Here is a 25,506-nt window from a genome sequence, read left to right on the forward strand (position 1 = left end):
TTCAGCAATAGAAGCTTTGAACACCAACCACTCTCGTTCGATGTCCTCCACAGGAATGCCGGAGAAGCTAAGTTGAGTTGAAGGTCTCTTGGACAGGGGCCTCCTCCAGACGTTCCCAGTTCACCCGTACTACACGTTTGGGTTTACCAGGTCTGTCCAATCCGCCACCGAACCCAACTCACCACCAGATGGTGATCAGTTGACAGCTCCACTACTCTCTTTACCCGAGTGTCAATACATGCGGCCTCAGGTCTGATGATACGATCACAAAATCGATGATAGACCTTTGGCCTAGGGTGCCCTGGTACAATGTACACATATGAGCATCCATATGTACGAACATGGTATTTGTTATGGACAATCCATGACTAGCACAGAAGTCCAGTAACAAAACACTGTTCAGTTTCAAATCGGGGAGGCCGTTCCTCCCAATCACTGCCCTCCAAGTGTCTCCATCATTGCCCACATGTGTGTTGAAATCTCCCAGGAGAACGATGGAGTCCCCTACTGAAGCCCTATACAGGACTTCATTCAGGGTCTCCAAGAAGGCCGAATACTCTGCACCCCCCCCCCCATAGGCGAGGGAGGCGACCCTCTCGTCCACTGGGGTGAACTCCAACGTAGCGTCGCTCAGCCGGGGGCTTGTTAGTATTCCCACACCAGCCTGGCGCCTCACACCTTGTGCAACTCCAGAGAAGAATAAGGTCCAACCCTTATCCAGGAGTAAGGATCGAGAGTCTCAACTGTTCCAGCTCCTTCCCCCCCAGCGAAGTGACATTCCACGAACCCAAAGCCAGCTTTTGCTGCCCATCTTTTCAATTCAATTCAATTCAATTCAATTTTATTTGTATAGCGCCAAATCATAACAGAAGTTATCTCAGGACACTTTTCAAATAGAGCAGGTCTAGACCAAACTCTTTATAACATTATTTACAGAAACCCAACAGTACCACCATGAGCAAGCACTTGGTGACAAGGGCAAGGAAAAACTGCCTGTTAAAAGGCAGAAACCTAGGACAGATCCTTCGGCTCTAGGTGGGTGGTCGTCTGTCTCAACCAGTTGGGGTGAGAGGGAGAGAGAGAGAGAAACAGAGAGAGAGAGACAGACAGACAGACAGACAGGTGCACAGCAACAACAGTATTGGCAATGGCAATCTAGCAGGACCATGGCAGGAGGCTCCACCAGGATCGATAAGAACCTGCGAGACGAGAAAGCACAAGAACTCCAGAGAAGAAGTAACATGCATTAATGGGACATGAATGAGTGCAGAAAGAGAGAGGAAGAGAGGAGCTCAGTGCACCATAGGAAATCCCCCGATAGTCTAGGCCTATAGCAGCATAACTAAGGGACGGTTCAGGACTCACCTGATCCAGCCCTAACTATAAGCTTTATCAAAGAGGAACGTCTTAAGCCTACTCTTGAATGTGGTGAGGGTGTCTGCCTCCCGAACCACAGCTGGTCTGTCTAGGCCCCCTGCCTTTACTGCCACCCATTTGGCATTGCACCCGACCCCAGTGGTTTCTCCTATGCCCAGCTGGGCTCCCTGGCAAGCCCAGCCACCAGGCACTCTCTTTCGGGCTCCCCTTCCAGCCCTGGTTCCAGACGAGGGCCCCGGGCTTCCTCCGGGCCAGGCATCTTGACACCTTCCACTTACTTCCATAGGGTCTTCTGTGAACTTCTGTGAAGGAAGTGTGTGGTACATCCCACACCAAGGGGTTTATCACCTGAGGACACCAGATAAGATCAGGGTAGTTTTTGACTACTCTGCAAAGTATGAAGGCACTGCCTTGAACAACCATCTGCTAACAGGACCTGCCTTTACAAGTGGGCTAACTGGAGTGCTCTGCCGATTCTGTAAACATCCCATCACTGTCATATGTGATGTGAAAAAGGAGATACAGATTATCTACTGTTCCTTTGGTGAAGAACCCAGGGAATATCATATTAAGGTCCGCCATCATCATCTCCAGGCTGCGTTAGTTATGGCATGAAACATCTTGCAAGCCAAAATGCGTACCCTTCAGCAGCTAGTTTCATCAGAAAGCACTTCTATGTAGTTGACAGCCTAATAAGCCAAGAGTTGGTTGAGGGGGCAATCAAACTGGTGAAAGAAACCCAAACCGTGTGTGCTACAGGAAAGTTGCACCTTCATAAATTCTTCTCCAAAAGTCGAGAGGTACTGGAGTCCATTTTTGTCACAGAATGTGCTGTTGAGGTGAAGAACGTGGAACTGTATAATGTTGTGTTATTCCATGATTGTTTTTACATGCACACAGTATGGTAGTTTATGTTCATTTATGTTCATCCTCATGTATTCACACTCTGGCTGTCTCACCCTAGTTACAAGAATTATTATTCACTGTGCCATGAGCTAAGTGCATTCCAATGTCTCTATCCATCTCTGTGTGTAAATGGTAAATGGTAAATGGGCCTGTACTTGTATAGCACCTTTCTAGTCTTCCAACCACTCAAAGCTCTTTTACACTACCTGGCACATTCGCCCTTTCACACACATTTTTTAAGCCAGAAGGCCTCCATCCTTCACAGGGTCACGTCTCTTATCCACCAACATTGAACTGACTCTGCACTCCTGTACAGCGTGTATATCCTTACCTGCAATGAGTCCATTTAACTTTCTACTATGCATGCAAAACAAATGTGCCTTTGCTGTTTTAGCCCCAATAGCCTTCCCCAATCACTCAGATTCACTGAATCTGTGGATTGTTTTAAGTGGCTCCCCAAAACCCACCTCTACAGACAAGCCTTTTTATAAATCTACTTGTTAGTTTTCTCATCTGTCGTCTCTCTTTTAATTTATCCTTCTGTCAAGTAAGTTGAGAACCCTGATCCGCTAACTACACTCTGGAAAGCGAGGGACTTTCCATCATCGGTCTCTACATTGCAAAACCAGGGAGTTTCCACTACAGCGAAGAGAGATAACAACGGAGAGTTAAGGATTGTCCATCTGAATGAACGTAAAATGCACAAATATTATGATAACCAAAAGCTGTATAATGTTTGAAGTTGATTTTATGTTATGATATGAAATATGTAACAATGAGTTATGATTGATTATGATTATAAAAGAGATACATGTAATAATGAAAAAGAAAATGATTATGGGTGAAATTAAATGTATGAAATGTATAACTAAGTTAGAAATATGGTAAGAAAGGCCAAAAGGGCAAATCATGTTGAAATACTGAGCTAGGAGTGAGAAGGCATGTGGAGCAACTAGACATGTCCAGACATGCCTGAGGCAGAGAGAAAAAGGCAAGTTAGACCATACTATGTAAGAAAGTAGTATGCACACAGGACACTGATGAGCAGAAGAGGAGAAAAAAATTCCCTAAGGGGATACAAGGAACTGCCCCGGGAGGATCGTGGTTAGTCCTCGGCTGGCTCTCGGGTTCAAGACTTGCTGGTCGATCGACTACATCGGAGCAACTCTTTTAACTTAGAATTTCAACTTAAGAGACAGGGCAACGAACAAGCCATCGTCGCAGAAAGAGAAGTCCAACAACCTACAGCTGAGACTGGAGCGGCGGGCAGAGGAGGATTGACCATCTCCACCCGGCTTCAGGTTCCGATTGATCACCAACGATCACTCTTTCGTTCTCCCTGCCATCAGAGACTGCACTGGTCAGAGACTTTGCGGACTTTGGACAAAGTCGTGAGTTTCAACAGCCACCAACAGTACAGCAGGCGCAAGGGAGGACTGTACTGGCCGTACACCCGTACAACGCTTCCCTCTCTCTCTTCGAGCTGGACATTCGACCATTCAGCTAAAAGCCTTTTCATCAGGGGTTTGAAATTTAAATGATTCTTTTTAATATCAGAAACATAGTTAATCTTTATCAGTAGATGTGAACAATCAATTCTGAATCAATATATGCTGTATGCTGGCCCTTGATAAATCTTGCAATAAAAAATAACCATTGAAGTTAAAGAATAAATTGTGGACAATGGATTTATGATATCTCATTGGGCAGTAATTATTAGGTAGTGTGTTCATCAACTTAATGGTTCTAACAGGTTACTCTAGCCAAAGAAATTAAACTGACCCTTGGGACTTACTGTACAAGCCACTAAAGTTATCCTAGCAACTACCAAGTACACAGATCAATAAGAGGAGAGCTGCCATTAATGGACGTGACTAGTGTGGTATTTGACCCTAGGGCTATTCGGTCAGGTCCATCACTAGGGTGAGCAGGGAGGGGTTCGGATGAAGGCAGTTAGAAGCTAGGTGTATCTTCTCGCCACCAGCTTTAATAGTCCTCTTTTAAACCTAGTAGGGTAATACTCATAGGCAAGAGGCCTATGAATGGAGAGCTTGTCCAGTACCACCTATACGGGGGTAACTCGGGATCTAACACTTCCCTCTAGTTTTATCTTCATTATGTCTGTATTTACATGCTCCCTATGTTTGTTTTATTGGGTATCGTTATACCCATATGTATATTTGTTGTTTGTAAAGCACTTTGGATCTCTGTGTCAAAAAGGTGCTATATAAATAAAGCTTTACTTACACTCAGTTATGGCAATGCCAACTGAACAGAAACGCATTCATACAATTCGGGGTTCTTGCTCAAGAATACTTCGATACGTGGCAGGAGGAGCCCGGATCGAACCAACATCCTTCCAATTAGAAGACGACCCGCTCTGCCGCTGAGCCACAGCCACCCTTGTCTGTCTATCTATCCGTCTATCTATGTGTGTATCTATCTGTGTGGATCTTTGTCCGTCCATTTTGTGTCTCTGTCTGTCTGTCTGTCTTTCTGTCTGTTTGTCCAGCAGAGGTCAGTGTAACATCATTAATCTTCAGTCTGTTTCAACCTCTGACCTTGTTTCCCTCTCTGTCACTTTGTCAACCAAAAGAGCCTGTCTTTATTCTAAAATGCAGGTCTGATACATTAAACATATAACATAAAAATCATCCCACCAGGAGTTGAAATATAACCACTTCCAGTTTAAACTGCCATTTTATATTTTGAAAAATATGAGAAATGGATTCAAAATCCTCAATAACCCTCAAAACTAACTCCTATATTGTCAAAGTCAGCCACACAGCTGCTGGAATATTGTCCATATAGGCTATTATGCTAATTAATGCTAATTGCCCAACATTTGCAAGTTAGTAGTTTCTAAATGTTGGAGACCCTGACTGTACATTTATAACATCAAACATTTCTCTGTTCACATTATTGTCAACTGGACTAATACTGAGCGTTACACAACCCACATGTTTAACGTCCTTCAGGTCCAGTGTGTCTGTCACTGCTCTACTCTCCACTGCTCATATATGTCGTTTTGGGAGTTATTGGCAATCAACCAATAATGTTTGTGTGAAAGCTGCTCAGCCGGTTTCTTTCCATTCCAACGGCTGCTTCTCTGGAAACAGTTTAAAGTGAAACTAAAGTTTTCTCCTCACAGTGTTGGCAGATTATCGGGAGAAGGAAAGTGACAACTGGCTGTGAACTGAATGTGTTTTTCAAGTGTTCGTTTAGTGACCAGCAGATTAATGAGGACTTTGTGGTTGTTGTAGTTTTTACAGGAAGATGAAGATGTTTGTGGTTTTTGTGATCCTCGTGCACGGTAAGATAACCTTCCTCCCTCTGATCTGATAATTAGTCCAACATCATGTCTTTAATCTGTATTTCTTTCATCTTCACTTCATTAGTCTGTTTAAACTCCAATAAAAACATGAAGAACATATTAAAGGCAGCATATTTTCAATGTTTGTGTAAATCATGATGAATGTAGAAGACTACAGTCAGACTGTCCTCAGTTCTGTTCTTCAGGATTATATCTCTGGAGGTTGTTCACATTCTTATAGCTTATATTACCAATAGTATTAATGATCCTAACACACTCATTTAAACACCATGTTGGATCAATACAGTCAGTCTATCAGTTTGTTGTGTTATTGCTCCTGTTTGTGAGTCCGATCACAATCAGGAGCAGATTGAGGATCCAGGAGCAATAAGAGCTGAAATAAGGCTGCTGTGATTGAACCTCTCTGTCTGTGTGACCTCACAGTTTCCCAGCATGCCTCAGCTGTGGAGCTGTATGAGGGGGAGGAGTTTGTCCTGCTGCCCTGTGAGTTTCCCACCTTTGAAATGGACGACCCCACAGCGGTGTGGAGCCGCTACGATCTCAATCCTCCAACCGTCCACCAGCGTCAGCAGGAAGGTGATGAACTCAAAGACCAAAACCAGCTTTACAGCGGCCGAACATCCATGATGGCTGACGCTCTGGAAACTGGAGACCTCAGCCTCAATCTGACAAAACTCCACCTCTCTGACAGCGGCAACTACACCTGCACCGTCAGATCATCAGGAGGACAACGGACAGTGAGAGACATACAGCTGCATGTCAAAGGTCAGCAACAAACACTAAAACTCACTGTAGATACAGGTCAGAGGTCAGTACTGTAGATACAGGTCAGAGGTGTGGTATATTAAGTAGCGATGATGTGAAGATGTATTGAAGAGAAGCCCGCTGACACCGTTTTAATTGTATATAAAGGTTTATTACAAAAATGTACAGCATCATTTCAAGCCCCGGGAGCTTGGAGAGCATCCTGCCAAATGAACAGCTCCGTCTATTTTGCATCGAAAATAGGTTTATATAGGCCTGTTGTTTACTCCAAAAATGGAAAGAAACATCTGGATTAGCTATCAGATGTACTGAAATAAGGGGAGATGGGGGTTTTCAAGGCAGAGGTCAGAGGTCATTGAGAGGCCCCTAACCTAAACACTGCCTAGTAAGAATTACGACGTTGAACCTCATGTCTTACTAACACTACATATGGTAACAAAATATCATTTGAACTCATACCAAAATGTAATTTAACTTTATAAGCTTTCAGATACTACAGAGGTCATGCTGGTTATGTTTGTGTTTCCCACAGAACAGCTTCCAACCTGGGCTAAAGCTCTCCTGGTTCTCCTGGTTCCTGTTCTTATTGTTTCTGGGGGTCTTTTGGTGCATTTTCGGCAGTATTTCATGTCAGGTATGTCACTACTACATTACCCATATTGCTGATTACTGTCTTTCTTCTTGTAGCTGTGTCACTATTGGGGCAAAGGTCTGGGATTATAGAAGTAGAATGGTGTGTGTCTGTGCTGTCTTTACAGCTGATGTTGTGGTTTGTTGTTAGGGTTGCTCTGGGTCAAAGGTTGAAAAACATTAGCTTTCTGGCTCGTAGCATAAAGCTAGCTCTCTGGCTCGTACATTTCAGCCATATTAAATACAAACAGTGTCAAAGTCTCTGTCTTAGTCCTGCTGGATCTCAGGCTGCGTTTGACACAGTTGAACACAATATATTACTGGACAGATGGAAAACTATAGGACTCTCTGGCACAGCCATTAACTGGCTGAACTCCTATCAGCAGGAGTTCCCCAAGGGTCCATTCTGGGTCCAGTTCATTCACTATCTATATGCTCCCACTAGTTCTCATTGTGGAAAACAACAGAATATCCCATACTTATACAGACAACACACAGATTTACAATAGAAGCAGATGATGATGGATCCATACAGTCAGTCAATAAATGCATTGAACACATCAGTTACTGGATGTGCCAGAATGTTCTCCAGTTAAATAAAACTACACGATTTATTGTTGTTGTTAAAACAGAATGAGTGAATGTTAGTGCTCATCCTAAAGCTCTAATATTTAAGTCTTCACACAATGTCAGAAATCTTAATGTAGTTCTGGACTCAGACCTAAAAACCAAAACCCACATCAACAGAATCACAAGATCATCGTACTACCACCTTAAGAACACAGCCAGACTTAAAGGTCCAGTGTGTAACATTCAGGAGGATCAATTGTCAGACATTAAATATAATGTTCATAGTTATATTTTCATTAGCGAGCAATCAGCTGAATATAGGAAGTGTTGCGTTGTTGTTACCTTAAGATGAGACGTTTTTAACTACAGGAGAGCGGAGGGCACCATCTTGAACCACCATCTTTCTACAGTAGCCCAGATGAGGCAAACCAAACACTGGCACTAGAAAGGGTGTTTCACGTCTTTGCTAAATTCGCAGCCACTCTAGTTCATCCTACACCTTTTGAAGACACAGTGGGATTAAAATGGTCGCAGACTGCAGCTCCACCACCAGATGCCACTAAATCCTACACACTGAACCAGAGTCTCTGACACTAAGTGGAACACATGAGTCCAGGTCTTAGAGCTCTGCACTGGCTTCCTAAATTATTTCAAAATACTATTATTGACTTCCAAACACTGAATGGTTCAGGAAATATTTAGGTTGAAGATAAAGTGTAAAATATAATATCAGAGAAGCTAAAAGACTAAAAGTTGAAATAAGATGTTTTTGTGTTGAAAGTTCAGATCTTAAAGTGTCAAAGCATACTGGAGCTCCTGTAGCTAATGTGTCCCTGTAGCTAAAAATAACTCCAAATAAGATCAAACTGCTCATTAAGACAAGTGACATTTACTTAAATTCAGTCAAACAGCCTTCCATAGTGAGCACTAGATCATCAGTTCACACTCAAAACAAGTCCCACTAGATTTTAAATCTAAATATCAGATTATCTGACTGACTTAGAAATAGATTTTCTGCAGTGCAGCTGATGTTGTGGTTTGTTGTCCTCTCAGTCTACCAGGTGGAGGTGGGTTCAGGGGAGGAGTCTGTCCTGCTGCCCTGCAAAACCACAGTTCACCTGCCTGAGGACGTCACAGTGGAGTGGACGGACAGTACCACATCCAACAGGAAGGTCCATGTATATCAGAACAGCTCTGATCAGCCTGAAGAACAGGGCCAGGATTACAGAGACCGAACAGAGATGAAGAGAAACCTGCTGGAACCTGGAGACCTCAGTCTGACCCTGAAATACCCCACAGACACAGACAGTGAGACCTTCACCTGCACCGTCTACAGCAGGGAGCGAAAGATCCTGATGAAGAAACAAGTGAAGCTCGAGGTCAAAGGTCAGTGCTGTAGATACAGGTCAAAGGTCAGTGCTGTAGATCCAGGTCAAATGTCATTGTTATAGATACAGGTCAAAGGTCAGTGCTTTGAATATTTAGTATCATTATTATATTGTGATAAAAAGTCAAGTCATTGTGATGAATATCAAAGGTTTCCATCAGAAGCTCATTAGAAGGTAAATGTCATAATAATTAATTATAATAAATAATAAAACACACAATATGAAAGCTAACTTTGTGTTTGTTTAAGGCCAATTAAAGCTGTGTGTGTGTGTGTGTGTGTGTGTGTGTGTGTGTGTGTGTGTGTGTGAGTGATCTTAAACAGGAAGTGACCATCTGGATAAAAGTTGAGGTTAAATCCTCCAGAATGGTCCCAGTGGTCCCAACAGTAGAAATGATGTGAGTGAATGTGTTGCTACAGAAACAATGAGACATTTGTTTGATCAGTGATGTTGAACCTGTGTTTGAAATGCTGTGTGGAACTAAGATTCATTCACTGTTACATTTAATAATAATAATAATAATAATACATTTTATTTATAAGCGCTTTTCTAAATACTCAAAGACACTTTACATAAAAAAAATAAAATAAAAAATAGAATAAACATAAAAGCAGCCAAACAACATCAAATAGTAAAACATTAAAAACACATCAGACTTAGCTAAACATTAAAAGCAATTTTAAAAAGGTGAGTTTTTGTCAGTGATTTGAATGTTGGAAGGTCGGTACAGTCACGGATGGGTTTGGGGAGAGAGTTCCAGAGGGAGGGGGCAGCTACAGAGAACGCTCTGTCGCCCCAGGTTCGGTGCTTGGTCCGGGGGTGGAGGAGTCAGGAGGTTTGCTTCAGATGAGCGGAGGCTGCGGGATGGATTGTGGCGATGGAGCAGGTCAGTCAGGTAGGAAGGAGCCTGGTTATGGAGGGCTTTGTGTGTAAGGAGGAGGATTTTGAACTGAATGCGCTGTGGAACTGGGAGCCAGTGGAGGGTCTGGAGGACGGGAGTGATGTGATCACGGGTGCGGGTGTGGGTGAGCATACGTGCAGCGGAGTTTTGGATGTATTGTAGCTTATTTAGAGTTTTGGATGGTGTGCCATAGAGGATGCTGTTGCAGTAGTCGATTCTGGAGGTGATGAAGGCGTGGATGAGGGTTTCAGCAGCAGAGAAGGAGAGTGATGGGCGAAGACGGGCAATGTTCTTGAGATGAAAGAAGGCAGTTCTCGTGATTAGGTTTATGTGATGTTCAAAGGAGAGGTTAGTGTCAAAGATGACTCCGAGGTTGCGACTGTGGGGGGATGGAGACAGGGTGGAGTTGTCAATGGTGAGGTGGAAACTGTCTGTGGTTTTGGTGAGGGATTTGGGGCCGATAATGATAAGGTCTGATTTGTCACAGTTGAGTTTGAGAAAGTTGGAATGCATCCAGGATTTGATGTCGGTGAGGCAGTTGGAGAGAGTCGAGTGAGTGCCCGGGGTGATGGATTTGGTGGAGATATAAAGCTGGACGTCATCGGCATAACAGTGGAAGTGGAGACCATGGTGGCGAATGATGTTGCCAATGGGGAGCAGGTAGAGTATGAAGAGGAGAGGACCAAGCACCGAACCCTGGGGGACGCCTTGGGACAGGGGAGCAGTGGAGGAGGTGCAGTTGTTGACATGGATGAATTGTTGTCGGTCTGTGAGGTAAGATTTTAGCCAGGAAAGTGCAGTGCCAGTGATGCTGAGAGAGGACTCAAGACGGGAGAGGAGAATGGTATGGTTGATGGTGTCAAAGGCTGCAGTGAGGTCCAGGAGGATAAGGATGGTGAGGTGGCCGGAGTCAGCGGAGAGGAGGATGTCGTTGGTGACTTTCAGGAGGGCTGTTTCGGTGCTGTGTTGGGAGCGAAAACCGGATTGAAATGGTTCGAACAGTTCATTTGAGCAGAGGTGGGTTTTGAGTTGTGTGGCGACAATACGTTCCAGTATTTTGGACAGAAAAGGAAGATTGGAGATGGGCCGAAAGTTAGACATGATGTCGGGGTTGAGTCCAGGTTTTTTGAGGATGGGGGTGACAGCAGCCAATTTGAGTGAGCGGGGGACTGAGCCGGACTTGAGAGAGGAGTTGATGATTTCTGTGATGAGTGTGGAGATGGCTGGTAAAGAGTCCTTGATGAGGTGAGATGGGATAGGATCCAGGACACATGTAGTGGTTTTCATGCCTGTCATGATTTTGGGCAGCTCCCCTGGTGACACGGGGCAGAACTGAGACAGAGGCTGAGAGGCGAAGGGGGGGGGAGCAGATGAAGGAGTGGGATTGCAGGCTGTGGGGGCAGGAGCGGAGGACAGATTGTTATAAATGGTGTCGATTTTTGATTGAAAGAATGAAAGAAAGGAGTTGCATTTGTCAGTGGTGAATGACTTGGAGGTATTGTCGCTGGGCTTGAGGAGTTTATTTACTGTAGAAAACAGAGCCTTGGGGTTGGTGGAGCCAGCGTGAATGAGGTGAGAGTAGTAGGTGGACCGGGTGGTGTTGAGGGCATCCTTGTACTGCAGGAGGTAGTCTGTAAAAGTTTGGAGATGAACAGTTAAACCGGTTTTCTTGTAAAGTCTTTCAAGTTGTCGTTTGCGTGTTTTCATTTTGTGCAGTTCAGGAGTGTACCAGGGGGCAGAGTGGGTGAATGAGACGGTTTTGGTTTTGATGGGGGCCAGCTGATTGAGACAGGAGGAGAGTGTTTCGTTGTAGAACTTGGTGAGGTCAGAGGGGTTGTCAGTCAGCGGTGGGGGGGAGGAAGATATTTTACTTGCAAGAGAGGTAGTAAGAGCTGAAGGGGAGATGGATTTGAGGTTTCTGAAAGATATTGTCCGTTTATCCTTAATGGTGGGAATGGGGATGTCAATGTCCGTGATGATTGCCAGGTGGTCGGAGATGTTGAGGTTGAAGCTGGAGAGGTGAAGTAAGGTGAGACCAGTGGAGCAGACCAGATCCAGGATGTGACCACGGCTGTGGGTGGGAAAGTTGACGTGTTGGGTGAAGTTGAAGCAGTGTAGTAGTTCCAGGAATTCAGTGGCAGATTTGCAGTCATTGTCAATGTGGATGTTGAAATCTCCCAGAAGAAGAACGGAAGGTGAGATGGCAGATAACTGAGTTAGAAAGTCAGAGAAGTCGGTGATAAAGGAGGGGTTTGGTTTGGGGGGGCGGTAGATGATGGCAGTGACCAGAGGAGTGGGACCAGAGAGTTTGAAAGTGAGGTGTTCAAAGGAGTGAGCAGCAGGGATGGAGATGGTGGATGTTTTGATGTCCTCCCTGTAGATTGCTGCTACACCACCTCCCCGCCCCTCAGGTCGGGGTTTGTCAATGTAAGTGTATCCGGTGGGTGTGGTCTGGTTGAGCAAAAAGTAGTCCAGAGGTTTGTGCCAGGTTTCAGTGATACAGAGGAAATCCAGGTTATTGTCACTTATGAATTCATTCAGAATGAGACTTTTATTGTTAAGTGAGCGGGTGTTGAGCAAAGCCAGTTTCAGGTGACGTTGCTTCGTGAAAGTTTGAGAGGACCGAGGAAGGGGGCGGAGATTAGATAGGTGCACATGTCGTTTGTTATGATGACGTAATGAGGAAGTTGCGGTGCGTGAGCAGGACCAGATGGATGGGATAGAGTTAGGAGTTGAACAGTTGTAGATGAACATACGACCAGAGCCTCTGTGTGGAGGACGGCGAAGTAGTCCAGTTTCACGGAGGATGTCGGTGCAGTCCGGGCGTTGATGGTTGTTGAGTGAGTGGAGGACGGAGGTGGAGTACAGCGGCGGCATGATCCAGGTGTGGAGCGCTAGCACGGAGCTAGTGCTAGCTTGTGACCATGAGCCAGGTGTCTGTGGACGGAGCCGTATCGAGTACTCCAGAAGAATCCACAGGGTGATCCACAGCATAACCGCAGCAGGCGATCTGTGGTCCGATGATGAGGCGATGAGGAGAGTGGCCCCCGGCCTGCTAGCCTAGAGGACCCGGTGATGATAGGAGGTCGTCAGCTCGATGCGGTGGTGGCCAGCGGAGGAAGCCAGCCGAAGCCCGACAGAACCGACCACACCGGGACGGAAAGATCCCGGGAGGACGGGATAATCCGATGAGGAGGAGAGGGGCCGCCGGCCTGCTAGCCAGGGGGTCCAGGTAGGGAGAGGACGTTGTCAGCCTGATGCGGTGGTGGCCAGCGGAGGAAGCCAAAGCCAAAGCCCAGTAAAGCCGACCACACCGGGATGGAAAGATCCTGGCAGGACGGGCAGGTGGGCTCGAGCTGGCAGAGAAGATGGCAGGGAAAGACCGCAGGAATGGCCACCCCGAAGGCAGGGCGATGAGGCTATGCCGAAGTCCCGGGGATCCTGTAGCTAGCAGGAGCTAGCAGGACGGTGGGAGGACTTCACAGGTACGAAGCAGATAGATAGCAGTGAATCTGTTTGCTCTCCAATTTCAGAGGACTGCCAAACCAGACTATCTGGTGTGGTGAGGCGTAGGTCAAGAGACAAAAACTTTATCATAAACTATTGTCGGAGACGGAGCGGCAGCCAAGGTGCGCCAGCATCCGCCATCTTCAGAGCCAAAGAATTACACTGAAGAATTCTCTAAGAGCCAAACAGACAGCAGTTCAACACTGAGATGAGACATTACTGTGAAGCAGCACATGGACAGAAAATCACAACATGTCCAACAGCTTGAAAACCTGCTTTTAGTTCCTATATTTCTGTCCCCTGTTACCTGCTGCTCTCATCTGGTTCTGTCCTTCAGGGTTCTCTACAACTTTGTAATCAGTCAATAAAGTTATTACAAACTGCTGCTGCTGTCTGTACAGCTGATGTTGGGGTTCGTTGTTCTCTCAGTCTGTCAGGTGGAGGTGGAGGAGGGGGCGGAGTCTGTCCAACTGCCCTTCAAGACCACAGCTAACCTGCCTAAGGACGTCACAGTGAGGTGGACCTGCTCTGAACGAGAGTACATGATAGTGCATGTGTACAGTTCTGACCAGCCTGCAGAACAGAACCAGTATTACAGAGACCGAACTAAGATGAATGAAGACCTGCTGGAAACTGGAGACCTCAGTCTGACCCTGAAATCCCCCAAAGAGAGAGACAAAGGAAGATACCGCTGCATCGTCTATAACGTGGAGGGATACTTCCTGAGAGGAAAAGCATTTGAGCTCGAAGTCAGAGGTCAGTACTGTAGATACAGGTCAAAGGTCAGTGCTTGGAATATTGTATCATTATTATATTGTGATATAAAGTCCAGTCATTGTGATCAACATGAAATGGCTCATTAGAAGGTAAATGTCCTTTCAAAGTTCAATTCAATTTCAATTCAATTTTATTTGTATAGCGCCAATTCATAACAGAAGTTATCTCAGGACACTTTTCAAATAGAGCAGGTCTAGACCGAACTCTTTATAACATTATTTACAGAGACCCAACAGTACCACCATGAGCAAGACCTTGACGACAATGGCAAGGAAAAACTGCCTGTTAAAAGGCAGAAACCTAGGACAGATCCTCCGGCTCTAGGTGGGTGGTCGTCTGCCTCGATCAGTTGGGGTGAGAGAGAGAGAGAGAGAGAGAGAGAGACAGACAGACAGACAGACAGACAGACAGACAGACAGACAGACAGACAAGTGCACAGCAACAACAGTATTGGCAATGGCAATCTAGCAGGACCATGGCAGGAGGCTCCACCAGGATCGACAAGAACCTGCAAGACGAGAAAGCACAAGAACTCCGAGACTATAGGAACCACAAGTAGCCCAGCATTCAGAGAACGTAGTGTTCTAGTGGGGTAATAGGGTACTATGAGCTCTTTAAGATATGAAGGGGCCTGACCATGAAGAGCTTTATAGGTGAGGAGGAGGATTTTAAATTCTATTCTACATTTTACAGGGAGCCAATGCAGAGAAGCTAGTACAGGAGAGATGTGATCTCTTTTTCTAGATCCTGTCAGTACTCGTGCTGCAGTGTTCTGAATTAATTGGAGCGTTTTAATGGACTTATTGGGGCAACCTGATAATAAAGAGTTGCAGTAATCCAGCCTTGAAGTAACAAATGCATGGATTAGTTTTTCTGCATCTGTCTGTGATAGGATGTGTCTAATTTTTCTAATATTACGTAAATGAAAGAAGGCGGTCCTAGAGGTCTGCTTTATGTGGGAGTTAAATGACAAATCCTGATCAAAGATAACTCCAAGATTCCTGACAGTGGTGCTAGAGGCCAAGTTAATGCCATCTAGACTAACTATATCTTTAGACAGTGTGTCTCTAAGGTTTTTAGGGCTAATAATAAGAATTTAGTTTTTTTCTGAGTTTAACATCAGAAAATTGCAGCTCATCCAGGATTTTATGTCCTTAAGACATGTTTGTAATTTAGATAATTGATTAATTTCATTGGGTTTGATTGATAGATATAACTGTGTATCATCTGCATAACAGTGAAAGTTAATGCAGTGATTCCTAATAATGTTGCCTAAAGGGAGCATATATAAAGTAAATAGTATTGGTCCAAGTACAGAACCTTGTGGAACTCCATGACTAACAGTAGTATTTATTGAAGATTCATCGTTAACATGTACAAACTGCGAGCAATCTGATAAATATGACTTAAACCAGCTTAGTGCGGTTCCTTTAATGCCAATTTGATGCTCAAGTCTCTGTAAAAGAATATTATGGTCAATGGTGTCAAATGCAGCACTAAGATCTAATAATACAAGTACAGAGACAAGTCCATTGTTAGAAGCAATCAGAAGGTCATTATTAACTTTAACCAGAGCTGTCTCTGTGCTATGATGAACTCTAAATCCTGACTGAAAATCCTCAAATAAACTATTGTTATGTAGAAAGTCACACAACTCTTTGGCGACTACTTTCTCCAGAATCTTAGAGAGGAAGGGGAGGTTAGAAATCGGTCTATAGTTGGCTAAAACTCCTGGGTCAAGAGTGGACTTTTTAAGAAGGGGGTCACAGGAAGATACGGCTGCAACGTCGACAGCAGGGGAAACTTACTAAGAGCGAAAACAGTGGAGCTCACAGTCAGAGGTCAGTACTGTAGATACAGGTCAGAGGTCAGTACTGTAGATACAGGTCAAAGGTCAGATGTCTCTGTGTCTGTCTGGGTCTGACTGTCCTCTGTCTCCTCTGCAGGGAGAACCAGGAACAGAAGCAGTTCCATTGATCCAACTCCTCTGATGGCTGATCAATCTGTTTGATTGATCTTGTTGAAGGGGCTAAAAGGAAGAGAATGTCAACGTTCAGCTGTCAGTGTTTCCTCTACTCATCCTCTGAATGAACCTGCAGTCCATACTGTGATTGATTGATTGACTGACTGATTGATTGATTGATTGATTGATTGATTGGTTGGTCTCATGTAGCTCTATAATGTTTCTCTGATGTTTGTGTATTCAGCTTCTATACATATATATCTGGCTGTGTCTCATGAGGTAGAGCGGGTCGTCCACTGATCAGAAGGTCACTGGTTCGATCCCCGGCTCCTCCCGCTGCATGTCGAAGTGTCCTTGAGCAAAATACTGAACCCCAAACTGCTCCTGATGCTGAATCACTGTATGAGTGAGTGAATGTGTGAATGTGGCTGTAAATGGCTTTGAGGGGTCAGAATTTATACCTCCTCATCTCCTCCTTCCTCCTGCCTGTGACTGGAAATCCATCAGGAGGAGAGAGGCATCATGGGGGATGAAGTGAAGACCCTCCCCACCAGTATCAGTCTGTAGTATGAGAAACTTTGTTTTATATTTTTATATGATAAATCAGCTCCTTGTTGTTTATGAAGATGATTTATGCTGCTGTCTATTCCTGTTCCTGTAGATGGAACTGGTCTCTTTGTGTTCACACTGCAGTTTAACAATACAAATGATTTTCATCCTCAAATGTGTCCGTCTGTCTTTTATGTCCATAGATATTAAACATCTCTGTATTGTCTTTTAAAGATGGAAAACCATTATAAATGGTTGTGGTTGTGGCTAAGCCATTTGCACAATTGCATACATGAATTTCTGCCACGTTTGAATTTTGTGCAAATTTCCATGACTTTTTAAGCTAGTGCGACCGCCAAATATGCAGTCAAAGAGGCAGAAAATAATAAGAATTCTTTCAATTATCAGTGCTCGGACCCTAATAGAGGCTCAGCTTTAGTGAAACGTGATTTGTTATTATGTTTCTGTAACAAAGAAGGCTCACATTTGGTGGATGTTCGTAAGTTTCAAACTTGAAATGGTATTAACATAAAGGGCTGTCCAAAAGATAAGATAGACCCACTGGGGAAATTCACAAAAAAGAGTCAAAAGGAGTAATAAGTATTTTAATATCTAAAAAGGGAAGAAAAATTAAAAAACCAGGAAAAAATGAGTAATAAAGTGGTCAGCAGTAGGATCCTGTATTTTCAGTTTTAATTAATAGACTTGACATCAGACTTTGACTAGCCTTTTAAAGTGGCTCAGTCCCAAAATACTCGCTGTCCACCTTTCACAAGCACTGGATGTCAATCAGTTTTCAATAAACAAGCTCAGTTTGCAATTCTTCTCAATAATTGTCTGTTAATTCTCAGTAAATAAAAAAAGAGTCATCTTGTATTGTACAGAATGACACAAGTCCCCTCTTAGATAGCATAGAACGACATTCACACTCCAGCATGGATGAATTAGAGAAACAAACATATATATGTTATATTTTAAATTGTATTTGTAACAAAACAATAAGGCTCAACTAATGTGGATTTCCTAACTAGTCTGTAGCATCAGATTGTATTAGACTGAAGGGCTATCCAGAAGGCAGGGCAGTAATAAGTAGTAAAGTTTAAAGTAATTTAAAAAGAAAAAAAACTGGATAAAATCAGGAATTAAATGAGCAGCAACATGATCCTTTCTTTTTAGTTTTAATAAAAAGTCCCCACTTGTATAGAATGACAGGAGTCCCCTGTTGGCTGGTACATAATGACACGAGTTCCCTCTTAGATAGCACAGAACAACCTTCACACTCCAGCATGGGTGAATAAAAAAGAAATAATCTAAATTAGATATAGGTAAAACACAAACATTTCCAGGTGTTTCCACAAAATTAAACTCTTATTAGATCAGAAATATCACACAGGTTCCCAACTCTCCTCAACATCGTGGTAACCGTGGCAACAGAGACTAGCAGTCAGCAGTGTTCCTGTATCTTTATTGGAAAGTGGAATCAGATCATCTTCACTAATGACAGTAACACACACACACACACACACACACACACACACACACACACACACACACACAAAACATGATGGAGGGACGATGAAAAGAATCATGGGAATTGTAGGAATAAAAAAAGGGTTTTAAAAAAAAAAACATCCTGCGGTTTTAAAAGAAGTCGAGGTCATCGGGAGCGTCGAGGTCTCTGTACTCGATGATCGACCGGGGGTCCCCTCGCACGCCCCTGCACACACACACAGAGAGAGAGAGAGAGAGCTTTAATATGATCAATATATAATCAATAAATATCTGATCAGTTCTGTTGGTTCTCTTCTTCACCTGCTGTTTCGTTGCTTTCCAGGAAACCCTCCTCCTCCTCCTCCCCCTCCTCCTCCTCCTAAATGACCTCTGAAGTTGTCATAGTTACCACGACCCCCCCCGAACTGGTTGGGAGGGTAGGGGGGTCCGCCACCTGCAACACACACACAGAAACACACACTGTTACACACTGTAACTGACTGCAGTGGTGATGTGTTTGAGTGTAACATCAGAGTGTGGGAGACCAGATCAACAGTGTGTGTGTGTGTGTGTGTGTGTGTGTGTGTGTGTGTGTGTGTGTGTGTGTGTGTGTGTGTGTGTGTGTTGTACCGGGGAAGCCAGGCATCGGAGGTCTGACTCCAGGTGGATATCCCAGAAGGCTTTGCTGCTGTGGTGACTGACCAGGAAATCCTGGCATACCAGGGGGAGTGGCTAAAAGAGAGAGAGAACGTCAGTCTGGTGTCCTACATTTCCCAGAATGCCTTTCAACAGGACACATATCAGCTGGTTGTTTGATGCTGTGTGTGTGTGTGTGCACACCTTGTGCTGGCGGTGGGAGGGGCTTGTTCTCAGGTAGAGCCGGTCTCTTGGCGTCCAGCAGGAAGTTGTTGAAGAAGACGACTTCCTGTCTGACGGCCGACACTTTGTCCCCGTGTTTGTTCAGGATGTGTTTACGCACAAACTCTGGGGCCTAAACAACAACAACAACAACAACAACAAGTGTTACCACGGTAACCTCTCAGGTAATGACACACAGACAGGAAGTTGGACTCACCTTGAACTTCTTCCCGCTCAGAGGACAGAGCCACTTGTCTTTACTGAGCTCCTGAGTGTTGGCTGACAGGAACTTCTCCACCTGGACACACAGACAGGTGTTACAGTCAGACAGACAGGACAGGTGGTGTACACACAGGCAGACAGACAGGTGTAGGTGTGTCTCACCTCTTGTTCGGGCTCTTTCTTTCCCAGCCTGGCGGCGTCTTCTTCACTCAGAGTCTCTGAAGGAGACAGCAGAGGAGCCAGACGCTCCTCACACATCTTCTGATGTTCGCTCACTGTCCAATCAGAGCACAGCGCCGGATTACACACACTGACATCATCAACACACCTGTCAATCTGTACATATGAACGACGTCTGTGTCCGTCAGTGTGTGTGTGTGTGTGTGTGTGTGTGTGTGTGTGTGTGTGTGTGTGTGTGTGTGCATGTGTGCGTACCCTCGGCTGCAGTGATCTTGGCGACAGGAAGTGGTCCTCGTACGTGGATGAGGCCGCAGCGATGAGGCATCTCGTCCTCGGCGGGATACTCACAGAAGTTGTAATAATCTACAGAGTGAACCAGACGCAGGTAGAGCAGCAGTCTGTCCAGCACCTGCACACAGACAGACACACAGACACAGACAGACACACAGACAGACAGACACACAGACACACACAGACGCACACACACACGATCAATCCCTGATACACAAACCATAATAGTCTGACACACAGACAGGCAGACGGAGCTCCTCCCACCTTCAGCAGCTTCTCGTCCGTCTCCACGGTAACCTCAGAGGAGGAGGCGGGGTCTTTGGCGTCGCCACTATCTCCGCCCCCCGAGGCGCCTGTGAGCTCCTCCTCCTCAGCGCTCACCTCCTCTATGAGGTAATCAGTGATGTTCTTCAGCACGGGGTTGGTCTCCATCTGACACACACACACACACACACACACACACACACACACACTCTTTTACCATTTCATTTACAACATGTGGACGATGACTTCAGTATCAGTAACAGTGTTTCTCCACTCTGGGTTTTACTGGCGCTGTCAGTGGACCGTACCTGTCCGACCCACAGCTCCCCCTTCTGGTCCAGACTGTGGACGAGTCGCGCCGACAGACGGATGTCGTTCCTCACCACCGGTTTGTGGTGAGTCAGACCGTTAACGGTGCGAACCCGTCGACACAGATCTCTGTTGACCACCGGAGCCAGTTCACAGTCTCTGAGCTGAGAGAGAGAGAGAGAGAGAGAGAGAGTGAGTGTGAGAGTGTGTGTGTGTCTCTGTGAGTGTGTGTGTGTGTGTGTGTGTGTGTGTGTGTGTGTGTGTGTGTGTGTGTGTGTACCCTGATGTTCTGCAGGTTCCAGCAGGTCTCCTTTATGTTCACACTGCGGTCAAACGTCACCCAGCAGCGCCTGAAGAACCTGAAGCAGACAAACACATTTAGTAAGTAAGTAAATTTACTTTATAAAGCATAAAGTGACCAAAGTGCAGTGGATAACTAAAAAGACAAATAATAGAGAAAAACCCACTGGACCAATAGTCAATAATTCTATAAAACATGAATAAAAGGAAAGCTTCAATATCAGAGCACACAGCACAGAACACACAGGATGAGCAGGAGTACAGGGGGAGGGAACAAGGAAGGCCAGGGAGGTTTTTAGCCTGGATTTAAAGGCAGAAGTGGAGGGGGCAGATCTAACATCCAGGGGGAGCTGGTTCCACTGAGGTGGAGCAGCAACAGCTCTACCACCCCTCTGTTTGAGCTGTGAGCGGGCTACATGCAGAAGCCCTTAATTAGAGGATCTCAGGGAGCTTTGAACAGAGTAGGGCTGTACATTAATATCCTTTATAGATACACACACTCTTTACTGTATCTGAGTGTTTATGATGAAGGTTATATTAACGGAGCTGTAGAGAGACACCCAGTGGCAGTGAACACACTCACCTCCTCTCTGGCTGAGGGTCCGACAGCGCCACCCGCAGGAAGCCCGGGTACCTGCGACACAACTGCACACACAAAGCATGTCAGAACAGGTGTGTGTGTGTGTGTGTGTGTGTGTGTGTGTGTGTGTGTGTGTGTGTGTGCACTCACAGCAGTGATCTCCTCCTTCGATACCTCTGGCGGGATGCTTCGGATGAAGAGGGATGTGGTGAGATGGAGGGGGCGGGGCTTCGCTGGCGCTTCCTCTCTCTCCTTCCCTCGCTCTTTACGGCGCTCTGACACACAAAAAGTATGTTTACATACAAACAACAACAATAAGTATGTTTACATACAAACAACAACAATAAGTATGTTTACGCCCCACACACACACACACACACCTCTGTCACTCGTACCGTCCTCTCTGTCCTCCTCCTCTTCCTCCTTCTCCTCGTCCTCCTCCTTCTCTCCGTCGGAGTGGGAGGAGTCAGAGTCGGAGGCGCTGCCCTCGCCGCTGTCAGCCGACACGCTGCGTTTCCTCTTCCTGCCCTGAGAGGAGAAATGGGGGCGGGGTTAAGACCATCGTCAGTGAGTTGGCATTAACCAATCAGAGAACAGCACTCACTTTCTTGGTTGTCTTCTCTTCCTCTTCCTCCTCCTCCTCATCCTCTTCGTCCTTCTTCTCCTCCTCGTCCTCGTCTTTCTCCTCTCCGTTCTGCTTGGATTCCTCCTCGCCGTCCTGAGAGGGAAAGAAAACATGTTTGTTTGTTTGTTGTCTGAACTCAAACAAACAACGACGCCTCACACACACTCACACACACACACACACACACACACACACACACACACAGACACACACTCTCTCACACACACACACACACACACTCACACTCTCTCTCACACTCTCTCTCACAGACACACACACACTCACACTCTCTCACACTCTCTCTCACAGACACACACACACTCACACTCTCTCACACACACACACACACACTCACACTCTCTCACACACACACACACTCACACACACACACACACACACACACACACACACACACACACACACACAGTAGGAACTTACTGATCTTCTGACCTCCTCAGACTCTTTGGTCTCCCCCGGCTCTCCACCACTCGTCTCCTCCGTCCGACTCCCCGTCGACTCCGAGCCAGTCGGACCGGCTCCTCCGCTGAGATCTCCCTGACTCCTCTCCCCGCCGCCACCGCCTCCTCCTCCTCCTCCTCCTCCTCCGCCGCCGCCTCCTCCTCCGCCGCCGCCTCCTCCTCCTCCTCCGCCTCCTCCTCCTCCTCCGCTGCAGCTCGCCTCCCCGCCGGCCGCTGCGGGAGCAGACGGTACCTCCAGGACCTGCAGGTCGAAGTCAGTTCCTCCTTCCATCTTTATCACCGCTGCAGAGACAGAGTGAGGACTTCATTACCCAGAATCCCCTTTGCAAGGTGCCAGCAGCAATGTGGGAGGAGTCTGTGCGTACCTGCGTCCAGTAGTTTGATGATGGCGGGGGCGTGCTCCATGTCCAGAGACATGTTCTCCAGCCAGTTGTTGTCCAGCAGGAAGAGGAAGACGCCCAGCCGGGTCTTGAGGGCGGCGAGGGACTCGGTCTTCCTCGCCGTGATGTCGTCGGGATGGTACTTGGACCGGAACCACTCCTGGTCTTTGTGCTGGAGGAAGAAGTCCTGAAGCTGCTGGCGCCTGAAGTCCAGTTTGTACTGATTGTAGCGCTTCACCGACTCCGTCTCGTCCACGCTGTCCTCCATGTTCAACAGGAACTCCTGCACACACACACACACACAGTTACACACAGTTACACACACACAGACACACACAGAGACAGAGACACACACAGAGACACACAGTCACACACAGAGACACACAGTCACACACAGAGACACACAGAGAGACACACACAGAGACACACAGTTACACACAGAGACAGAGACACACACAGAGACACACACAGTCACACAGTTACACACAGAGACAGAGACACACACAGAGACACACACAGTCACACAGAGACACACACAGACACACACAGAGACACACACAGACACACACAGACACACACAGAGACACACACACAGTCACACACAGAGACACACAGTCACACACAGTCACACACAGAGACACACACAGAGACACACACAGAGACACACAGACACACACAGACACACACAGAGACACACACAGTCACACACAGAGACACACAGTCACACACAGAGACACACAGTCACACACAGAGACACACACAGAGACACACAGAGACACACAGTCACACACAGAGACACACACAGAGACACACAGAGACACAGTTACACACAGAGACACACACAGAGACACACAGACACACACAGAGACACACACAGACACACACACAGACACACACAGACACACACACACACACAGAGACACACAGTTACACACAGAGACACACACAGTCACACACAGAGACACACACAGTCACACACACAGAGACACACACAGACACACACAGTTACACACAGAGACACACACAGAGACAGAGACACACAGAGACACACACAGAGACACACACAGAGACACACAGTCACACACACAGACACACACACAGAGACACACACAGAGACACACACAGTTACACACAGAGACACACAGAGACACACAGTCACACACACACAGAGACACACAGTCACACACAGAGACACACACACAGTTACACACAGAGACACACACAGTGACACACAGACACACACAGAGACACACACAGAGACACACACAGTCACACACAGAGACACACAGTTACACACACACAGTTACACACAGAGACACACACACGCAGTCACACACAGAGACACACACAGTTACACACAGTCACACACACAGTTACACAGTTACACACAGAGACACACAAACACACAGTCACACACAGAGACACACACAGTCACACACAGAGACACACAGTCACACACAGTCACACACACAGTCACACACAGAGACACACACAGACACACACAGAGACAGAGACACACACAGTCACACACACAGTAACACACACACACACAGAGAGACACACACAGTTACACACAGTAACACACACACACACACACAGTAATACATACACACACACACACAGAGACACACACAGTCACACACACAGAGACACACACACACACACACACACACAGTTACACACAGAGACACACACAGAGACAGAGACACACACAGTTACACACAGAGACACACACAGTTACACACAGAGACACACACAGTTACACACAGAGACACACACAGAGACAGAGACACACACAGTCACACACACAGTAACACAAACAGACACACACAGACACACACAGTTACACACAGTCACACACACAGTAACACACACACACACACACAGTAATACATACACACACACACACAGAGACACACACAGTCACACACACAGAGACACACACAGAGACACACACACACACACACACACAGTTACACACAGAGACACACACAGAGACAGAGACACACACAGTCACACACAGAGACACACACAGTTACACACAGAGACACACACAGAGACAGAGACACACAGTTACACACACACACACAGTAATACATACACACACACACACACACACACACAATAAATATACATCGACACTGCTGCTGAGGTGCGTTTGTTTCACTCACCTTGAAGCTCCTCATGGTGGGGGGGCCGGGAGGAGGCAGGTCTGGATCCACCATCCCCAACCTGAGAGACAGACAGGCTGTACATTAATGTCTGACAGAGTGCATTATGGGATGTTCACCTGGCTGGCTCCCAGCAGCTCACCTGCCCTGCAGCGGGTGACCCCCCCCGTGGTGTGGGTGAAGGTGGGGGAGGTCGGGGTGCCAACCCTGAGGCCCCGCCCCCGGGAACGGACCCCCCCCTCCTCCGTACGGCAGGTCGTAGCGGTACGGCTCCCCCCGGTGGTCGTCCCTGGAAGAGTGAGACATCAGAGACCGAACACCTGTCTCTCTCTCTCTCACACACACACACACACACACACTGACCTGTCTCACACACACACACACACACACACACTGACCTGTCTCACACTCATACACTGACCTGTCTCACACACTGACCTGTCTCACACTCACACACTGACCTGTCTCTCTCACACACACACACACACACACACACTGACCTGTCTCACACTCACACACTGACCTGTCTCACACACACACACGCACTGACCTGTCTCTCTCACACACACACTGACCTGTCTCACACACCCACTGACCTGTCTCACACTCACACACTGACCTGTCTCACACTCACACACTGACCTGTCTCACACTCACACACTGACCTGTCTCACACACACACTGACCTG

The 25,506-nt window shown here is 46.4% G+C and overlaps 2 protein-coding genes and 1 long non-coding RNA gene across 5 annotated transcripts in view; 1 reads left to right on the forward strand and 2 right to left on the reverse strand.

Moving 5' to 3' along the window:
• Window positions 1–824: 824 nt before the first annotated feature.
• On the reverse strand, window positions 825–14,659 carry LOC127359006 (uncharacterized). The gene is made up of 2 exons (XR_007882581.1): window positions 14,456–14,659; window positions 825–1,011 (listed from the first exon to the last, which is right to left on the reverse strand). It is a non-coding gene; the product is annotated as an uncharacterized LOC127359006 (long non-coding RNA).
• LOC127358990 (uncharacterized) lies at window positions 5,282–16,842 on the forward strand. Its single transcript, XM_051392615.1, has 6 exons — window positions 5,282–5,596; window positions 6,041–6,382; window positions 6,915–7,016; window positions 8,636–8,968; window positions 13,808–14,134; window positions 16,102–16,842. The coding sequence occupies exons 1-6, from the start codon at window positions 5,560–5,562 to the stop codon at window positions 16,164–16,166; spliced, it is 1,206 nt and encodes a 401-aa protein (XP_051248575.1). The 5' UTR covers window positions 5,282–5,559; the 3' UTR covers window positions 16,167–16,842.
• Window positions 16,843–18,115: 1,273 nt separating this feature from the next.
• Window positions 18,116–25,506, reverse strand: part of LOC127358983 (serrate RNA effector molecule homolog) — a 9,624-nt gene continuing 2,233 nt past the window's right edge. The window contains exons 4-21 of one of the 3 annotated variants that reach the window (XM_051392602.1): window positions 24,960–25,106; window positions 24,818–24,878; window positions 22,632–22,929; window positions 22,226–22,548; window positions 21,767–21,880; window positions 21,558–21,690; window positions 21,313–21,437; window positions 21,166–21,227; window positions 20,563–20,641; window positions 20,282–20,446; window positions 19,974–20,141; window positions 19,674–19,827; window positions 19,401–19,513; window positions 19,234–19,314; window positions 18,999–19,149; window positions 18,789–18,890; window positions 18,480–18,612; window positions 18,116–18,384 (exon numbers count right to left, since the gene is read on the reverse strand). In XM_051392602.1, the coding sequence (XP_051248562.1) occupies window positions 18,309–18,384; window positions 18,480–18,612; window positions 18,789–18,890; window positions 18,999–19,149; window positions 19,234–19,314; window positions 19,401–19,513; window positions 19,674–19,827; window positions 19,974–20,141; window positions 20,282–20,446; window positions 20,563–20,641; window positions 21,166–21,227; window positions 21,313–21,437; window positions 21,558–21,690; window positions 21,767–21,880; window positions 22,226–22,548; window positions 22,632–22,929; window positions 24,818–24,878; window positions 24,960–25,106 (2,485 nt within the window). In that variant the 3' untranslated portion in view covers window positions 18,116–18,308. Of the gene's footprint in view, window positions 18,385–18,479; window positions 18,613–18,788; window positions 18,891–18,998; window positions 19,150–19,233; window positions 19,315–19,400; window positions 19,514–19,673; window positions 19,828–19,973; window positions 20,142–20,281; window positions 20,447–20,562; window positions 20,642–21,165; window positions 21,228–21,312; window positions 21,438–21,542; window positions 21,691–21,766; window positions 21,881–22,225; window positions 22,549–22,631; window positions 22,930–24,817; window positions 24,879–24,959; window positions 25,139–25,506 lie in introns of those variants that run through there. The other 2 variants (XM_051392601.1, XM_051392599.1) reach the window with 2 other exon arrangements.

The sequence above is a fragment of the Dicentrarchus labrax genome, unplaced genomic scaffold (assembly GCF_905237075.1).
Source record: "Dicentrarchus labrax unplaced genomic scaffold, dlabrax2021, whole genome shotgun sequence".
Taxonomy (NCBI): domain Eukaryota; kingdom Metazoa; phylum Chordata; class Actinopteri; family Moronidae; genus Dicentrarchus; species Dicentrarchus labrax.

Coding starts and splice junctions, on each gene's coding strand:
- LOC127358990 (XM_051392615.1), top strand. CDS start 5,560: ATGAAGATGTTTGTGGTTTTTGTGATCCTCGTGCACG. Junction 5,597..6,040: donor TTTTGTGATCCTCGTGCACG/GTAAGATAACCT, acceptor GTGACCTCACAG/TTTCCCAGCATGCCTCAGCT. Junction 8,969..13,807: donor AGTGAAGCTCGAGGTCAAAG/GTCAGTGCTGTA, acceptor TTGTTCTCTCAG/TCTGTCAGGTGGAGGTGGAG.